At 44.2% G+C, this 19,163-nt stretch overlaps 1 protein-coding gene across 1 annotated transcript in view; it reads right to left on the bottom strand.

Annotated features, from left to right (window-relative positions):
* Nucleotides 1-19,163, bottom strand: part of SLIT3 (slit guidance ligand 3) — a 531,568-nt gene that overhangs the window by 13,126 nt on the left and 499,279 nt on the right. The window contains exons 32-33 of the mRNA XM_027810336.2: nt 15,707-15,947; nt 13,184-13,314 (exon numbers count right to left, since the gene is read on the bottom strand). Coding sequence (XP_027666137.1) covers nt 13,184-13,314; nt 15,707-15,947 — 372 coding nt within the window. The remainder of the gene's footprint in view (nt 1-13,183; nt 13,315-15,706; nt 15,948-19,163) is intronic.

The following is a 19,163-nucleotide window of genomic DNA, read 5'->3' as shown; positions in this document are numbered from 1 at the left end:
TGGGCTTTGAGAAACAAAGTAATGTACAGTCATCACCCAACACTGCAGTTTTGTAAAAGCAGATAAAGTCAAAAGAGGGAAAGCACTCATTTTCTTTTACAGAAGACACAAACATATGATAGAAAAGCTGACTGTGGACAGCTGGGATGGCAGAAAATCCCTGGCCAGGAGGTACTTGTGTTAAAGTACTTATTGCTGCTGCTGACAGAAAGACGTTAAGATGCCTTTGGATACTGGGAGAGATGGAGACAGCACTGGGGGAGAAACCAGCAGTGAGAGAAATGCTCATGAACTCTCCTCAGAGCCTCTTACGCAGCCGGGCCTTTAGGAGACTCAGCAATCGTCTGAGACAGCTGGAGACAGTGGCTTGGCTGGAGATGAAGGGAAGCAAGCCACAGGCGCTGAGCAGCGCATCACAACGCAGCTCGCAGCACAAACTTGCTGCGCTCGGCTTTTTTTCAAGGGGCCTCTTCTTGACCCAGCTCTCTGCAAGGGTTTTATTAAAATCTTAATTGAATTCTTATTGGGGATCAGGTGGCCTTACCGAGCTCTTCCTTCTGAAACAGCCTGCGGTACGTAAATACCTGCCCCGGAGTCAGGGATTTACTGCGCTTCACCGGGGCCCTGCGCGGTGCCCCGGGCCGCGCCCCGCACCCGCGCCCCGCACCCTGTGCGCAGCGCTGCGGCGGGGACACCGGCCCGCCAGGCAGCGGCCCCGCACCGTGCGGGCGGGGCAGGGCGGGGCAGGGCAGCGCCGAGCCACGGCGGGGGCGGCGGGCGGGCAGCAGGGGGCGGTGCAGCACCGCCGAGCCCAGCGGGCCGGCCCGCAGCGGGCACGGATCCCTCCGCGCGGCCCCGCCCGGCTCCTCGCCCCGCGGGCACCCCGGCTGCGGGGCCGGCGGGCACCCTGGCTCCAGCGGGCACCCTGGCTCCAGCGGGCACCCTGGCTCCAGCGGGCACCCTGGCTCTGGTCCTCGGCGGGCACCCTGGCCCCAGGCCCCGGCATACCGAGTGAGAGAACCCCGCGCGCCCATACAGCAGGTTGATTTTGGCTCGCTGCTCAGAATTTATTTACTGAAACAGATCTCGGCATGTCACACACCTGCCATCTGACCTGACCAACTCCTTCGTTTCCGCGAAGATTTTCATGCTTTGCGGTTAAATCAAGCCGTACGTCTGCCCAGAGCGGGCGGAGGGGCCGGCAGGAAGGAAGGGGCCGCAGGGCTGCTCGGCCTGAGCCAGCCGCTTGTCTCAGGGGCACCAACAAACCGCCGCCCCGCTCCGGAGATTTTTTCCAAGCTATTAAAAAAGGCAGTCACGAATTTTTAGCCAACTTCCAACTGCAGTGCTTTGGGCCACCACTACTGGGTATTACATAGTTTACAATATATTCTTATTGAAGAAAGGGAGGAATTGTTTGAAGTGTAAATATTGGGAGTGCAAGCAAGGATTTTCAGGAATTTACTAATTAAACTTGTGAAAAAGTAAGCAGTAAAAGGAATCAAAATCCCCTTCAGGACCCAGGAACAGCTGCTCGTCGCCTGCTGAGGGCCCATCTCACCAGACACTCGATGGCCGGTGCTCACAGCCCCCGCAGGACCCTCACTCCAGTCCGGTTACAGCCTGCGTGCTGGGGCACCAGCTCGGTCCCCTTCCGAGAGAAGGATCTCCCACCTCAAAGCACGCTTCCTGAGGGAGAGGCAGCAGGGCAGAGCCGGGTGCCATGGGTGGCGGGGGCACTGCTGCAGGCAGCGTCGCAGTGGCAGACCCATCGGCTGCTCCGAGCCCCTGGGCACTGGGCAGGGACAGCCACCAGCCCGCGGTACCCGGCCTCTGCCTCCCCGGCAAGGGGCATGCGCTTGCTGCTCCTCACCCAGCAGCACCCCTCGCCTTTCTCCTTTGCACTCATTTTTTCACAGCCCAGGTTACGTGCCTTGCATGATCATCACTCTCATCAAGGTTACCCTCACTGAGAGCTAGCTGGCCGTGGCGTCTCATCCCATTTAGCCAAGAAACCAAAGAGGAAAATAGTATGTGTGTGAGGAGAGCCCAGCTTCCGAAGCTCGTGACAAGGCCTGGGGTCTGGCACCTTCTGTTTCCCCTGTGCGCGGGTGGGAAGCTCAGAGCTGCCCTCACAGGGAAGGGAGGCAACTAGAGAGGGCTCTATAAAAGTCATTAAAATTTCATATTGCAGGGAGCTGGCCTCATCTGTCAGAGCAATTCCAGCAAGATGAGCCAACAGACCCATTGCACAGGGCACTGTGCACACACCATGGGCATGGCCTCCCCTGAGGGCTTAGACTCCAGAACACAAAGAAATGAAGGGAAAAGGATGTGTATTAAACATAACACCCGAGGGAATATATAAAATAACTGATTTCCACTCTCATTTTTGATCTATTTCTCTTCTCCCTGCTGTATTTTCTTTCCCCACTACTCCAGCCCCAAGCACACACAGATGTTATAAACACTGACTCCCCTTGCTCTAATATCCATGAGAGATTTAGAGCTGAGCCACTATAAATATGCCAGTGAACAGAAATGCATTAAAGGATTAAAGCATTCAATTTGAACTTGTAAAATTTGGGCTTTGGGGTTAGTTTTTTTCACTGACATATAATATACCTTTGGTGTAGACAGCAGAGAACAGCAGGACAGATAACTCAAAAACCAAAATAGCTTTAAGTATCACAGCAAACCATGTCACTGAGGAAATGTATAACCATCAATTATGCAAATGAGGACATCAATTCATTAGCTACAGTCTCCAGACTTTCCTGACCTCTGTCTTAATGGGGACATGCCTCATTTGAAGCACAGAACAAAGCAAACACAAGGATGGTAAGCGACGGGGGAGTGAAGGCCATGGGGAATACTGAACTTGGATAATCTCTGAAAACATTCAAAGTAGAAGGGAATAAGTGGAAGTACATGTCCAAGAGAGCCTAAAGAGCTTACAAGACATGAGAAGAGCAGGCACCGGAGAAAAGGTACCAAAATCAAGAAACACAAGGTGAGACCTGCAGGGAACCGCACCAAGATGTTAGCAATTTGGGAGGGGTGAAACCCATTCTGTGCCAGGCTGACTTCAGGTATCAGTGCTAATGGTTTTTCACCTTTCCAAGTTACAGTTACCCCCTGCCCTTAGTTCCAGTTGTAATCAGTCCTTGGCCTAAAATAGATTTAAACTTCTCCATGGCAACAAAGGCAAAATCATAATTGGAGTAGTGTTTGTGCTACCTCTACAATAATACATCACTTCAAGCACTCTATCTTCAGAAGCCAAATAAAAACCACATGTTGAGAAAAAAAGTATGAAAAATGCTAATGAAACACAAGACTAGGGAAATAAGAGGTGAAAGAGATATTAAAACACTCAAGTTCACTTTCAGCTTAAAATATACTCTCCTTTGTTGTGTTCAGTCCTGTTTTACATGACTCGAGCATTAGGTCTCCTAGGCTGAGAGCACTGACAGTAAGATTTTTTTCCTTGATACCTCCATTTTCATTTGCTTGGTTTTATACCTTTTCTCCTACTTACAACTCTGTAGACCACCCAAATAAACCATCTTTCTCTTCTTGGTGTTTACAGCCCTTAAACACTGGCAGCTGATTACCATATCTCCCTTAATGATCGTTTGGCCAGGCTATGCATATCTAATTTCCAGTCATAATTCAATTCCTGCAGCACCCCTGCCAACAGTGAAAGTTATTGTATTACAGACCTTCTAAAGGAAAAGCAAGAACCTTTTTTACACCACTACAACATGCAATTAACACAATGCTGACCTCTTTCCCTATATTATTCGTAAAAGGGTCAGATTCACGGCCAGGGTAAACACCCCTTGTTTGCAGCAGATTCTCACAGTGCCCCTGACATGGGCAAGAGGTCTGACACCTCCCTCCGACCCCACTGTCCAGGAGTGAAGCTGCGCTGCTCTCCTGCAGTATCATCATGTCTCTGCAGAGCTGAATACTTCATTCTGCTGAGAACTTGTTAAATGCAAGCGTAATGGCAGTAAAACCAGCCTGAATGAACTCTTCAAGTCCAAGGCCTCTCCTGAGTGACGGATCACAGTGTTCCTGCCTCCCCATCTTACTCCACCAGAACAATTTTGCACATCACGGCACACAGTGTATCGCCGTGCAATGAGCTATTGCATCTCAGTGTCTTTACTGTAACATGCATCACATAAAATAAAAAACCCAGTAAATACAGAGTATAAAACCAATCACATATAGATTCTGCAATGCTGGCAGGACTCATTAAATCAGATAGCCTTAAAGAAAATGGCACTGCAAACAGCCCAGAGGAAGGCAGTTGCTGGCAGAGCAGCGAGTGCCATGTCCTGCCCAGCACAGGGGTGGTGCTGGTGTACGGCTGGGTGGCACACACCAGCACGTGCTGCAGCACAGCCCCCTGCCCCACCAGGGCTAGGAACAGAACAGGGTTCTGGAGTTCTCTTTTTAGCATGAGCATCAAACACTATTGAATGCAGCTCTGCCATTTAACTGGGTATCAAATCTCACGTTCTGATGAGGAAATCCATCAAGTGTCTTCACAGAGTCATTTCATCAGGGGGAATACTTTACACCATCTATCCCCTTTTCAGCTCTGGAAAATATGAAGGTATCTGCTATTTAGCAGCAGGGAGCACAGCCACTACAGAATGCAATTAAAAGGCTTCCAATTAGAATGACAGAGAATGATGGGTTGTATCTGAAACTGCAGGCTAAGCCCCAAGAAAAAAAAAAGAGCTGTGTCTATTTAGAAACCTGATACATGGCCAGGAAATGAAATTGTTTCCACCTCATTTGTGGCAACACACCTCCAGTTGTATGCCTCTTCTTCCACAAAAATAAACAAAATCCACTGCTCTGACAACCAGAATAGCAGCTGCCATACCCACCTTTTCCAGCAGCGCTGGGGCATGCTGGCGAACGCAGAGCTGTGGGTCACGTTTCTCTGCTGGGAAGAAGCAGTGAAATAATTGTGCACAGAACCATGCCACACCTCTGTGATTGCCCTCGGTGCCAGCTCTGCATGCACTTCTAACAGAGGCTGTATCTATTGAATCCAGAGCCTGGCGCTTGGTATAAATGGGATATAAATCCATCACACATGGTACACATCTAAACTTTGTGTTAGTCATCATGTTTACAAGAAATTTACAGGCAGAAAAAACCCCCACTACGTTATATTAGCTTTGCCTTACAACATGCAAAACCCTCACAGTTCAAGACATGAGCCAGTCATTAGCACATAGGAAGTTTATAAAGTCATTTTGACTACGATTAGATTTATTGCAGCATTGTCTATTATGAGCATATTTCAACCTTCCTCTGGTGTAATCAGTATTAACCAACTCTGGCAATATACTGCTGGACCAATGACCTGAAAATACCATTTAAAATCCATCCGCACACCTTTCTTCCAGTTACTCGCTGGAAACAGAGTGCAGAACAAGAGTGTGTTTCCAACATACACCAAACTGATTGCTCAGAAGGTGGACTAACTTTAGCACTAATTTATGAGGGCTTGGGAGCTGCCAGGACCACTCTCATGGTTTCACTGATGCTCTCACTAGAAGAAACAGTAAGACCATGTTATGGACAGCCAAATGACTAAATCAGGTTATCTGCTGGGGTGGAAGAAATAGTTATTTCAGAATTACTTTTGGTTTGGCTGAGCATTTTTAAGGTTTGAACCGAACTGGCTAAATCTCAACGCAACTACTAAATTTAACAAACAGGTGAAAACCTTAATTTATAATGTCAGTTTCTTTTTTTCCAGCAGCAACTTTCTTTTGATGGTAGAGCTGTATTAGTCACAGTCAAATCACTGTAGAGAACAACTTTTAGTTTCACCATTAATTTTTACATAAACCCAAGACTACTTTGAACATGAAAACCAATAATATCTGCAAGGTGCTGAACTACTTCTAGAGCTCAGCAAACTTCTAAGCGCAAACATCTTCCTTCTTGATGCTCTTGAAAATCCTTAATGGTATTAACTGAATGGTTAGCACTTTCTACTGTAAAATGTTGTAACTGTGAAGGATTTGCTTTCTATCTTTAGGTGTAATCCTCTGACATGTCTGATACAGTCAGGAGAGAGAGGAGCTGCATGGGGCCAATATGTCATGAAGTTAAGACTCTAAGTAGAGGCTGACCTCAGAGTATTTTAACACATTGATTTATTTTGTGTTCCCACCTGCTTTTGTTTAGTTATGCACTATCCCTATCTCATCACCTCTCATTTCTTCTTGGGATTAATGCTTGCATCTTGCTGACTTTATTACATTTTTATTATTATTCTGTGCTGAAAGAAATCAGCATTATAGTGTTATTGCACTAAAGTTCCATGTACATATGTGTCCTGCACTCCTCTGCTTTGCGTAAGTCTTCCTAAAAGGCTGCTGATCAACAAAGCAACCAGTGGGGTTGGACACAGCATATCCACTCTGGCTTCCCTCCTATCCCCTTCAGATGGGAAAGAGCTGCCAGGAGGTAGAGGTGGAGCTGTGCAGAGGAGAAGTACACAGTGACTAAAGTAACAGGGTACAGACCAGCTAATGGGTGTCTGTTTTAGAAAATAACAAATCAAATTGCTTAACAAAATACATAGACTAGTGACAATTCACTCGTATGCTGTCCGTGCATTAAAGCCAGCACAGTCTGCTTAAAAAGTGATTTGGGAGGAGGAGGAGGACTGTCTTCTGCCATCTGCTTGAAGTTGATTTGGGTCTGCAGTAGTATTGTGATTTTTTCAAACAACAATGATAAAGGTGACAGTGATGGTGTGGATGGCCACATTCCCGATGAAAAGGATACAAATAACATCTCTGCTTTAACTTCGAGGGGTCACAATACAAGTTAATTCGAAGAATGAGTTAAAATGGCAGAAACCCTTTATGGCAGGGGAGCAGCTACTGTGTTTATTGCTTTCACAGACTGTGGCATAAGTTCTTCAAACTTCAGTGGTGCATGCTCAGGGGGAGCCAAAGCCAAGCATGCGCCTGCCCCAGTCATGGGTTTGCGGGCAAGCCAGCAGCCTGGGCACACTGGCAGCACCTGTACGTACTGGTGCAGCCTGACCTCAGTTGACAGGGGACATATGAGTGTCACTCAGACTGATAGCCCCAGATTTTGGGCCCTGAAGGTGGTGACCTGGGAGTCCGCAAATGTAACTTCTATTGCTGTCACTACTACCGGGCAAGTGGCTTTAGATAACCTGTTTAGATAACCTGTGTTCCCCTACCTGGAACACAGACACACCGATGCTGACTTGCTTTGTGAAAGGTTTTGCCACCTTCTGATAAAACATCTTACCCTGAAGCACCCTACACATAGGTATAAGGTTAGAAATAAGGCTGTGGGTTTGCAGCGCAGTGTTTCTGGGTACTCAGCTATTACGCTAAAGAGAATGAGCAGGGCAGAGGTGAGGAGAGAGGGGAGAGATGAGGAACTATCATTCTTGCAAGAGATACTTGCAAGAGATTTACAAAGAAAAAACTTTAATTCAGCTTAACAAAGTTTTGCCTGCTAAGTCCTCAGGCAGCCTAAAAGACAAACCTTTACCCTTCTTAAACTTCATCTCAACAGAAGGAAGTTTCTAAATTTCATGAAAACACATACTTGATTCCGAAAAATAATGACAAAAGTTAGATGATATTTTAAGGTCTTGGCCTTACATTTTCACACAAAAATCCAAGAAAAACTAGGGAAATGCAATGTCTGTAGTTTGACAAGAACTCACACACTTGTCTTTTTTGTCCTATTTAAATACACCAGAGCCTTTTATAAGGCAAAAAATAATTCATCTGTCCTTCACCTTGCCTCATGCAAGATGTATAAGTACATTCAAATTTTACAACTTTTACTGTGCAGGTCAGAGATTAATACTGGGTCCCTTCATTATATTTGATGCAAAACCCCTAAGGAGTACCTGAAAAAATAAGTGTGTGTGACAGAGAGAATAAAATGAATTGCAAATATGCAGAATTGTTAGGAGCTCAGTGATGTCTCACAGGAATCTCTGAAAAACAGTTTGTGCAGAGCCCATCCAGAAGTATCAAACAGCAATCCCACCAAGGACAGGCACAGCACAGGCTGCAGACTTGGCAGGTGTTAGGAAGAAAAGGACCAGTCATGTAGTGAGCTCTGCAAAGAGACTTTTGGTAAAAACTGAGTTTGACAAGCTCTAATAATGTTCCTAAGAATAATTAATGCTTTCACTCCTCCAGCACATTCCTCCCTAGAAGGCAGTGAATTAATGGTGAAGCCTCACCGGCTTTTTTGCAGATAAGCAATTGCAGCTAAAGAGAATCAGTTACACAAAAATCCCATCTCCCATATCTTTGGAAGATGTGGAAATTCTTCCATCACCAAAGCAACTGTTCAACCTCAGCACCAGAAGAGTGGAGAGAAGTCTATGAAATGTCAGTAGAGGACCAAAGTCCTTGAGCACTACTAAGTTCAATTTGGGAGCGCCATGGCCAGGAACCTGTTTTTGGACGATGGGTGCCAGTAGCCACCCGGGCTGCTCCCCAGGCCCCGCCACGGGCAGAGGCTGTGTTGGTGGAATGGCACAGGCAGTCTGCAGATGCTGCTGGGGTACAAGCCTTGTGCTGCTCCACAGCCTGGAGGGAGAAGGAAGCTCACCCTTTGGTGACCCGCAGCACATTTCTGAAACACTTTTTTCTGGGGTTTTTTTGTGCATTTCTGTACTTTGTGTGCACAGACAACCAGATTTAATTTGTCATCCCACAGTCATCACATAAGAGGCAGATACAGTAAGAATTTAAGCTCCCTGATTTCAGGCCTTTTGCTTTAACCACAAGAACATCCATCTATGCTATGCAGGAATAAGCCAAACCATGAGAACTGCATGATACAATCTATGAGAAATACCTCTAATAATGTAGCATTTTTGAAAACAGATTCTGAAATGATACTTTTAAAAGGAATTATAACGTAATCTGGGTGTAGGCTCTCCAGAAAGACAAATACAATTAATTCTTTTCCTAACTGCATCCTTTTTCACTGCTGTCAGGAAGCCTGCGTGAAAACATGATTTTACACCAATGACGCCTGCATCTTGCCCTTTACAAGGTATGACAGTCTGTATGCAACATGGCAATCTGGGAACTCTGGAGGGAATTACATCAGTAGTACATGTCAAATTTCTATTTTCCATTTCTATTAGGAAGGATTAATTTAGCATCCAGATCAATATGACTGCATAGTAGCATAAAACTTACCAGAAAAAAAAATAATTACAAGTAAGATCTTATCTCTAGTTCAAGGAACAGATGTAGGAAAAAAGGCTGAAAATAGGAAGTCTCCCTATAGAGTACAGTTACACAGATACCAGTATCAATGGCTGAATGCTGAAACTGCAGAATTTTTAAAATTTATTAATTCAAAACTTTCAGTGATTAGAGCATGGTGATAACTAAAACCAGCACATTCCTCTTCAGCTGGCATATTTAAATTAAAGTAAGGTATCTGTGTAAATGATTTACTTTATTTCAAGAACTCGCCGATGGCTCTGTACTAAGGGCTGTCATGGCATTGAAGAGTAACTCTCAACAGTGCAGAAACCAGGAGGTCAATAAAGCACTCGGAAACAGATTTCTGTTCTCATTTGTGCATCTACAGAGCAATTAAATAGAATAAAAGAAGCAACAAATAGGAATCCTACTTCACAAATGGATCTTCTGTAAGGTGTTTACTATGACATCCAAGAAACTGTTACTCTGCAGCTTACAGGTGAGGAGTTCCAATAACAGACCAGTCAGCTTTTCTTTTAAAAAGGTGAGTTCAATCATTGCATATTCATGCATTAACTTGTATTTCTTTCTAACTTAACAATAAATGGCAACGCAATTTAGGTAGTCTTCCATTGGACATTTGCTGACCTTTACCTGACTAGGATGAAAGAAAAGTTCTATGTCAACTTTAACCTTTCTATCCAAACATACCACAGGAATGAATACATGTGACATAAATCTGAATGTACAGTGAGTTAATCTTGGGCTTTTCCAGGAGTCTGCAGCTCTACTTCAATCTACTCAAAGGAGCAACTAAGATATAAGAAGAGGTCCACTCCAATAGCCAGAGATGACCTACTTTCCCAGAGTACACAAAATGCTTTTGCCCGGCACGCCAGCAGTCGGGTATTATGCCACATCCTTGCCCTCTGTCTCCTACAACAGTTTTGCGAAGCAAGGCCACCCGCACAATACACTACAATAGCGAGTTCAGAGCACGCACATCACAGGGCTGGTGCAAACCTTCACCCCGGCTGTATGCTGAGGGCGAGTTGTGCAGTGTAACACACTGTGTACTTCGTCCTTCCAGCACCCTTCCGCTAAACACTATTGAAAACTACCACCAAGTACGCCTTGCTCACTGCTGGCTTCCCAACCTGCCTGACAACAGGTTTTATCTTATCCCTACAGGATATTACCTGTATTAGCCAAGTACTTTGCTAATTTTACTGTTCTGAAGTACTGTTAATAAATCTTACAGAGACTCTGACAAAGGATTACAGATAATGTGGCTTGCCAATGACTTCCCACATCCCACCATGGGAGTACCCATATTTCATAGCCAGCAAAACATCTCAGTTACAACACAGGACCAGGTCAGTTACAGATTTCCTGCAGCTGTAGCTGGCAAAGCTCCCACCAGGCAGAATTTTAAGGCCTCCTCCTCTTTTGGCAGACTCTTCTGAGGAAAAACAAGAGCCAAAGCAGTGCTCATCTCTTCCGAGAAGTGGACCCCTTTGGAGGATAGCAGCACCTGATATTGCCTGTGAAAATTAATCTAATAGTCTTTCAACAGAGCTTCTCAAAGGCAAACAGTCCACTTTTGCTGAGACTGAGATTTAAGTGAGGCATCTAAACAAGACAACAAGGAGTAGGCAACAGGGAAAGCAAACTTTTTACCAACGGCGAGGCTAAGATTTGAATGTTACAGGTGCTCCAAGTAATCCTATTTTAATGGAAAATCGTAGAAGTTGCAGAAAAGGGTTCCCCAAATTCTTAAGGTTTAGGGAAAATGCATCACATGAATCGGCTGTTCATTTCATCAAAGTGCAAGTTAGGAGACAATGCAATTAAAAGGACAGATAAAACTCATGGGAGCCAGTACCAGGTGTAAAAGGACCTTCATTTCCCTGGAGGAAGCCTCTAAAGCATCCAAAAGGTATTAGTGACACAACTAGGAAATTATGGCCAGTGCCTGAATAACGGAAATGATTGACCACTGTCCAAGCGACTAAAGGAAATGGGGTATTTTCCATTATTTGGTGTTTTCCTGTCAAAACTCGGTGCCAAACTGGAAGTCATGCCTTAGCCAAACAGAGTTTATGCTTTAGCTAAAAGTCAAACAGGATATACAGGGAGGTCAAACCAGATCCACTCACACCTTCTACCCTTAAATCCCGCGACTGTAAGGAGAGAAGCAGGTTCCCTCCCCCTTCCTCAGCCCTTAAGGAAAACAAGTCTTTTAATCTATTTAGAGGCCCTTTTTGACATTCTTTAGCTGCAGTTTTTCTCAATCAACCTAATCTCTTCCCATCAAGCTCCATGCTAATCCCATTTTGCTCCACTCCTTAAACCAATAAAAGACTAGAGTGACATTTCAGAAAGGGCATCGTATTAAGCAGCTTCTTTCCCATCTCAACAGATCACACAGTACAAAATGTAGAGAACACGCCATTAATCTTATGGTAATGAGGTGTCAGTCTGAATGGAGACCTCCTCCTTGATCAATATGAAGGGCGCAGGAATAATGAGGACACTGCTGCTTGCCATCTCTGGCAACTTTGCCAGACGGCAGCAGATCCATAAAGTGTTGTGATGATGGCAACAGCTCTCATCACCCCACCACTCTGCCCTTGACAATGCAGAGCAAGCATCCACACCGACCTGTCACCCCTTGCACTGCCCACACGTAATGAGCTTTTGCCTATGTTCTAATTATTGGCATAAAACTGTTTAACAACTTCAGCTTTGCTCAACCATGAAATCAATTAGGATTAGCAGCCACACACAGAGAAATTTTTCACACCTATCCAGCTGGTGAAAATCACTAACAAACTACTTTCATCATTCCTACAGTGGACAAGCCATTGCTTCTCCTGGTATCAAGACTGCATTGGTATTATCTAATTTGCTTTTATACAGAAAGAATTTTTTCATTTTCTTAAACAAGTCACCATTCCCCTTAAAGAAAACTCAAGTTTTACCAAGTACTGAGAAAACTTTCCATAAAAAGTACAAGGCCCATCCTGGCTGGTGATACTTGGTGGCATCTTTTCACTTGCTCTAATAGGATGCTCCTCCTTAAAGAGCAAGGTGGGCTGGGAAATCCACCTCTTCTGCATCCACAATTGCCGTGAAACTACACTGAATCCAAAAGGGCTCATGGTGGTCACAACTGCATGTTTACACAAAAAGAACTGGAGTAACAGGGCTTTAATCAGAAGGGAGTTAACCCAGGGAGAGGGCTGCTAAAGGGGCAGGGGAAGACACGAGCAGCAATTCTCTCTTTCCTAGGGAAACACCTCTGTGCATGGGTTTCACTTTTACATTTGCTTTTCTTTCTTGTGACTAATGAATAAAACCTGTGGGTCTGGCATTTCCAAGAAGTCAGGTGTCTGAAGGTCAAATTGCCCTACAACTTACCTTTGTAATCTGTGCTTTTTCATGGTTGTGTAGTTACTACTGATATAGGTAAGAGTTCTTCCAAAAGCAGTCACCCTGTAGAGGAATTCAGCCCTTCTCCTCCTATTTGACACAGTTTAATCCTGCAGTTGCACAGTCCCTGTTCTATCTTGATTCAGTAAATTAATGCTAAATATCAACATCAAAGAAAGTGATTATTTGGAACTATTTGAAGGACGACATTCACCAGAAACTAAATCTTTACAGTAGATAAGAAAGGACAACAGTATCACAGTAGGACACAGTATCACTGGCATTGCCAAGAAATGCCAATTTTTAACCATGCAGCCTCTAGCTAAGTCTTTATTCTGATTTTCTTACCTAATTACAAGAGATACCTTGAAGTAAAATAAAACATCCTTCTCCCATGCACGTTTCTTAGAAAAATCCTGCCTCTCCATCTTTTTTGGAAATCAAGCTAAGCTTGGTACAGCTTAGCTCTTTACCTGTATACTGTGGTAGGTGGAGAATTCAGCGTGTCATAGATGAGCCTCACGTGTCCTTGGTACAACTCCAGAGCCAAAGGATCATTGTCTCCTTTGTATAATAAGATGCCATTGTCCTTGTCTGTTGCTACCTGTGAAACATTAATAACCAGGTGAAGTTGCTTGAGAATGATTGAAAAAGAAATAAACCTATATTAAAAATCAAACCAAAATAATGCATGCAATTCAAATATGATTTAATAAAACATATATATGAGTAACAACGAGAGCAAGAGCTATGAGACACAAAAAGGTCTTGGTGACATTGAGTGGGCTCTTATACAAACCAGTTGGCCTCCCACTAAGGGCTGCCTCCCTTGTTTCAAATGAGAACTAGTTTCCAGGAGGTGAAAGCTGCAATTTATATGATCCCTGTCAATAGACTGTTGCTGTATTTTTGGTGACACGTGAATATATTTTTCAGCTACTACACCAGCTTGAAGTTGAGGTTTAGAAAACCAGCTCTGGCAGTGGGAAGAGTGTGTGTCACAATTATAAGCAAACAAATTTCAGCAGGCTCTGATCTGTTCACAGACTCTGTGAACACAATGAAGGAAAGAAGGACCTGTCCCCACATCCAGCATAATCATGAGTTATGCACTCAATCCAAGTTATTAGCAAGTCACGCTGGTTTCAAATGGGACATTTAGAGAGTCAGGCAGAACAGAGTAGCCCTTGTCCCTCTAGCTTTGATGTACCTCAGGGAAAAATAATCTTGGAACACTAAATCAAAAAACAAGGACTCTGCTTTCCCAGTCTCCAGGTCTCAAATATCCCTATAGTACAAAAGAAGAAAAGAAAAACAACAAAAAAGAAGGGACAAAATGGGATTTTTGGATACAACCTTGCTGTTTACATTTGTATTTATTGAGATTTCTTGGTTATTCTTTTATAGTGGCTATTAAATGCCAAACTAAACAGTTAATTTAAAAATCTGTTTGCATTTATATGTATTTAAATACTATCCTTTTGCCCTTAAAAGTTTTTTTTCTTGAACACTTTTTAATAAGATTTCCTCTCTCTGTTCTCAATAATCAATGTATTCTAATTTTAATTCACTAGCGATTAATTACTGGATGCAAGAATAATATTCAGCCTGGGAAACAAGAAGTGAGAACATCATCTGCATGTGCTTTCTGTAATAATCAGTTTTATTATACAAGCTATGGCTGATGTAATGTGTTTTGTATACTTAAGAAGACAATGTCCACATTTTCAGCTTTAAAGTTGACCTATAGCATTTGGAGCCTTTGGGGAGCTGTATTTTAGAGTGCCCATATTTAAGAAATCTCTTTTGCGATATTAAATAAAAGGGGATTTTGAAGACAAACCAGAGCTTTGAATATACATGAACCAGCTTCATTTTCATGTGAACTGTATACTCAAGCTATTAAAGAAAAGACATAGTAATTAAGGATTTTTTTTTTCATTAGAATGAACTTTGCAGGAACTACCCTTTAAAAATCTATTCCTAATGTGGAAATTTGGTCCTCTTTCCCATGTCTTGACATCGGTATTTTAATTACAACCAAACTCCATCGAGTAAGTCTAGGATATGATTTCCAACTGTGGAATACAATCTTTTCAAACTGAGAAAATAAATGCAATAAAATAAACATACAAGGATGATTTATCTTCTCACAACTTTTGAAATGTTATGCTTCATTTGCAGGGTGAATCTAGCATAGAAATAGTCCAGATTAACAATTAGTGGCCTAAGAAAGAGATGTATCATGTCATATATGTGCTCCACACATATCTCTATTAGAAGACATACAAAGCTAGAAATTATTTCCTCATTTCCTTTGAAATATTAGGGGAAAAAAATTATGATCAGTTTAATGCTTATTTTGTGATTGCGAATGCAAATAACTTCCAAATCACTTAAAAATCATCACTTAAAAAACATGACTAAGTATCCAAAATACCTTAGATCCACAGCCACAAGATGACAGTAGGGGCATGGCACCTTTGATACCTTTTTTCCATTGCCTTCTGAACATTAGACCTCAAACCAAATTTAGGGGTACCTACAGGGCTGTAACAAAGTCCCAGGCCTTTTATGCAGTGACTATGCACAGTAAAAGAGTAAGCAAAATACTGTCTGGAAAGGCCATTTAGACCAGCCCTTTCACTAAGTCCTACTATTAAGCACTACTTTCTACAGGATGAAACACAATGCTGTAAATCAGTAAGAAGACAGGTTTCCTGAATCATCTCTAGTTACATTGCCAGCCTGCGAATAAGACAGTGGTGAGATTCTGGAGGCAGGATATGTGTCAACAAAGGCACAGTGGTGCCTTAGTTGCTCCTCAGCGTTTCAATAACGTTAGAGCAGACAACTGGCTCACAAGTTGACTCTATCTTTGTCAGCATCTTGGCCAATAGGTCCTGTTCCTTCAGAATGAAAAGATATATATACCTGTATATGTGTTATTGCTTAGAAGAGCACTAGGCTGGCAACTGATGTTCTGCATGACATACCTGGAGGGAGATGTTTGCCTGGGGGCGAATTTTGGCTGATGGCAGCTCCACATAGGAATCCTTCCCAACAAAGTTGACTGTGATGAGCTTCTCACACTTCTGCCCAGCAAAGCCAGCGAGGCAGCGGCAGACAGGCTCATGGTGCACAACAATGCACTGGGCTCCATTCTGGCACTCGTAGTTATCACATGGGCTCGTCTGGAGAAGAACCATTGGTGGAGGAGTTTCACAGAAAAGCCCACTGTAGAAGGTAAAGGAAAGAAAAAGCGGTCTTAATTATCACTATTTTTTAAGCAAGCAAACATTTTCAGATGCTGACATTATACTGCTGCTGTGGTATGGCGACTGTGAGATTCAGCTACCACGTGCCTGCTTTACTGTGTGAAAGCTATACAGCGCCGTGCTGTACAGAAATCCCCATGCTGGGTCTGAACGAGCCAGTTTGAATACTGAAAGCAATTTGTACTGCACTTTGCACTGTGATAAAAAGGGATAAATCCAGATTATTTAGCTCTGGAAAGTACAGCAGTCTGTTTAAAATAGCTTCTGTCCCTCCCTGTGCCATGCAGAGGTTCCCAGCAAAAACCTGGAGCCATTTAAGCCCTAACCTGAGATACCCCATCCTAGGCTTCGTGATTTGAGCCTACCTCTGCTGTTGTAATTGGCAAGCAAGGGGAAAATTCTGTATTTTTAGTGTTTTTTACAGCCACCTCACTTGCTTTACTGTCCATCAGAGAATGTATCATCAACAGATGGGCACCGCTAAAAAGTCTCAGAAGCAGTGCACTGGTACCACACTAGTTGCTGGGCAGTTTCCCTGAACTGGTTGTTTCTAACAGCATCAGGATTGTTAACTTTATTTTAGCTGTGTTTGTGGTGGGTAATGTCCTGGATGAGAAGAATGCAAAGGAAAGGAAGCTCTCCTGCAGTCAGAGGTAGCTGAAAACCAAGTGCCAGATCTGAGTTCTTGCAAACTGAAATCGCATTCAGATCTAGAGGAAAGTGCTGTGGTTTAATCTTAACAATAGGAGAGGCTTAGCAAAAGGCACATGTAGGAAGAAGCTCTGACTCCTGAGGCTTGGGCCATGTCACCCAGGAGCAGCGAAGGCTCAGTGCCCAGGCTGTCCTGGGTTCAGCAGGGCTGCACGCTTCACAGGTTATTTGCTAGAATGACTCAGCTACACGGAAATAACGACATCAGCACAGAAGGAACAGGGAAAAGGGAGAAAGTGCAAAAAGCTGCAGTCACCTTCCACAGCGATGTCATGTGTCAGACTAAACTGTAAAAAGTAAATGAAAAATCTTTGCCCAGTGCACCCACTGGGCCTGTGCAAACAATGGGTACTGCAAAGGGACCGGGCCAGGCTCTCTGGCTGGCTGTGCACGGTACGACCCTGCACCTATACCCCAAATTTCTTATTACAGCCACTGTCCAAACCCAACAAAACTTTTTTTTTGTACTGATGCAAGAAGATAAACTCTCTTCGCATCAAGTTCTGTGACAGCTTGAAAACGCGTAGACAGTAAAATGATGAAAAATTGGTAGTTGGTGAGTAGGGAGCACGCACCAGGCTGTGCTGCGGGAAGGGCTGCGGGCTCAGGCTCCTGCACCACCGCTCGGTTACACAGTGCTTGTCAGCACAGGGGCAGGGGGCTGTCTGGGAGAGGATTGTGGCAGACCCAGTCGTGCATTGAATAACCCGCCAGCCCAGTCCTAGAACAGTGAAACCCCACTTGTCCTGCTAGGAATTTCCTGCCATTCAGGGCGCACTTTGTGGAATAATAGCACTCTTATAAAAACAAAGCAAAAAAAAAAAATGCTAAAACCCTCACTCCTCTCTAGTAAAGCAGGTGAGACTTGGAAGCTCAGTAAATTTCTAGGCAGCCTTCTTAGATACAATTAGAATAGAAACCCAAGCCATGACCCTACATGATACCACATGTGCAAGAACAGCAAATAAAACAGCCACAACATCCTCAAGACCAATATCTTGCTTAGCCACAGCGACCAGAACCTGCTGCGTCTGTAACAGAAGGCAATGGAGATGATGGGTTTCCTTTCCACATTTTCTCATGTGCAATTTTGCACAGTGTACCACAGCTCTACCTTCAGCACTGTGTGGAATGAACTGAAACCTCTCCCTGTCCCTGTTCTCCCAACACGCACCACTCTCTGGTCTGCCTCTGGGACACACGGAGAGAGAGAGAAATACGTAACAAAATATGGATGGGCTAAATCCTGAACTGCATCAAAAGCAATGGAGTTGCTCTGTTTTTCAGTCATGTCTGTGAAGACACACACAGGGCTTTACATTATTACTTTTATAAAAGGAAAACTTGAAGAATGCCTTGAAAGATGCAAATGTTTGGGATTTGTGCCTGGGAGCAGGTCAGAAAAGCTCTCCTTTCCTCACAGCCACCATGCAGCATGGAACACCTTAACCAGCTTCCTAACTTTGCAAAAATCTGTTTGTGGGCCTTGCACATGGTGATGTGGGTATTGCAAACAAAAATCTGTTCTGGAGGAATAAGCACGAGGAGGGTGATAATTGCTGCTGGGAATTTCCAGGGCCTAAAGCACTGTCCCGCTCCAGTCCCGCAGCACTTGGGGTCAGCTGTGCTCACATACACAACCAAACTGATGTTTCCTTCTCAGCCAGAACCACCCTTTGGTACTTTCCAGCATAAATTGCGTTTCAACACTTCTCTCATTGCATTGCCCTAAACTTCCTTTATTCACTGCAAGGATGGCATTTCACAGCCAGGCTCCCCACGCCCATTCCATCACTACCTTGCTGCTCGGAGGGCAGGGAGCTGTGGTTAACTGGGACCCCTTATTGCCCAGGTGACACTTAGTGCTGTAAGTGGACACAGTTGTAGGCTGCTAAGACTATCAGCAAAGGGTTTGGGGAGTGGAGAGCAAACTACTGCCTGTCAGCCAGGTGGTAAATACCCTCTACCAGAAAAACATAATCTTGCATTGGGACAAGCCAATCTATTCATTTAGACAAATGTATCTCAAAAGTGTAATCTGGCAGGCAATACTGCTGGCAATCAATAAACCCCATTTACTTTGCTCCAAGGAGTATTTGGAGGAGTTGCACAGGGTTAGCATAGCAGGCAGCACTGGAAATGGGAGCACAGACAGCAGCAGTACAGTGAGGGGGAATAACAGCATATGGGTCTATTGGATTTGCATCGCAAGGTTTTGGTAGTGAGGGGCTACAGGGGTGGCTTCCGTGAGAAGCTGACAGAAGCTTCCCCCATGGCCGATGGAGCCGATGCCACTGGCTCCAAGATGGACCCACTGCTGGCCAAGGCCATCATCGGCAATGGTGGTAGTGCCTCTGGGAAAACGTGTTTATGACGGGGGAAAAGAGCAACAGCAGCCAGAGAGAGGAGCAAGAGTATGAGAGAGCAACAACTCTGCAGCCCCCAGGTCAGTGCAGGAGGGCAG

This window comes from Falco cherrug, chromosome 8 (genome assembly GCF_023634085.1).
Source record: "Falco cherrug isolate bFalChe1 chromosome 8, bFalChe1.pri, whole genome shotgun sequence".
In the NCBI taxonomy this organism is placed as follows: Eukaryota; Metazoa; Chordata; class Aves; order Falconiformes; family Falconidae; genus Falco; species Falco cherrug.
This window is presented reverse-complemented; position numbering and strand designations above follow the sequence as displayed.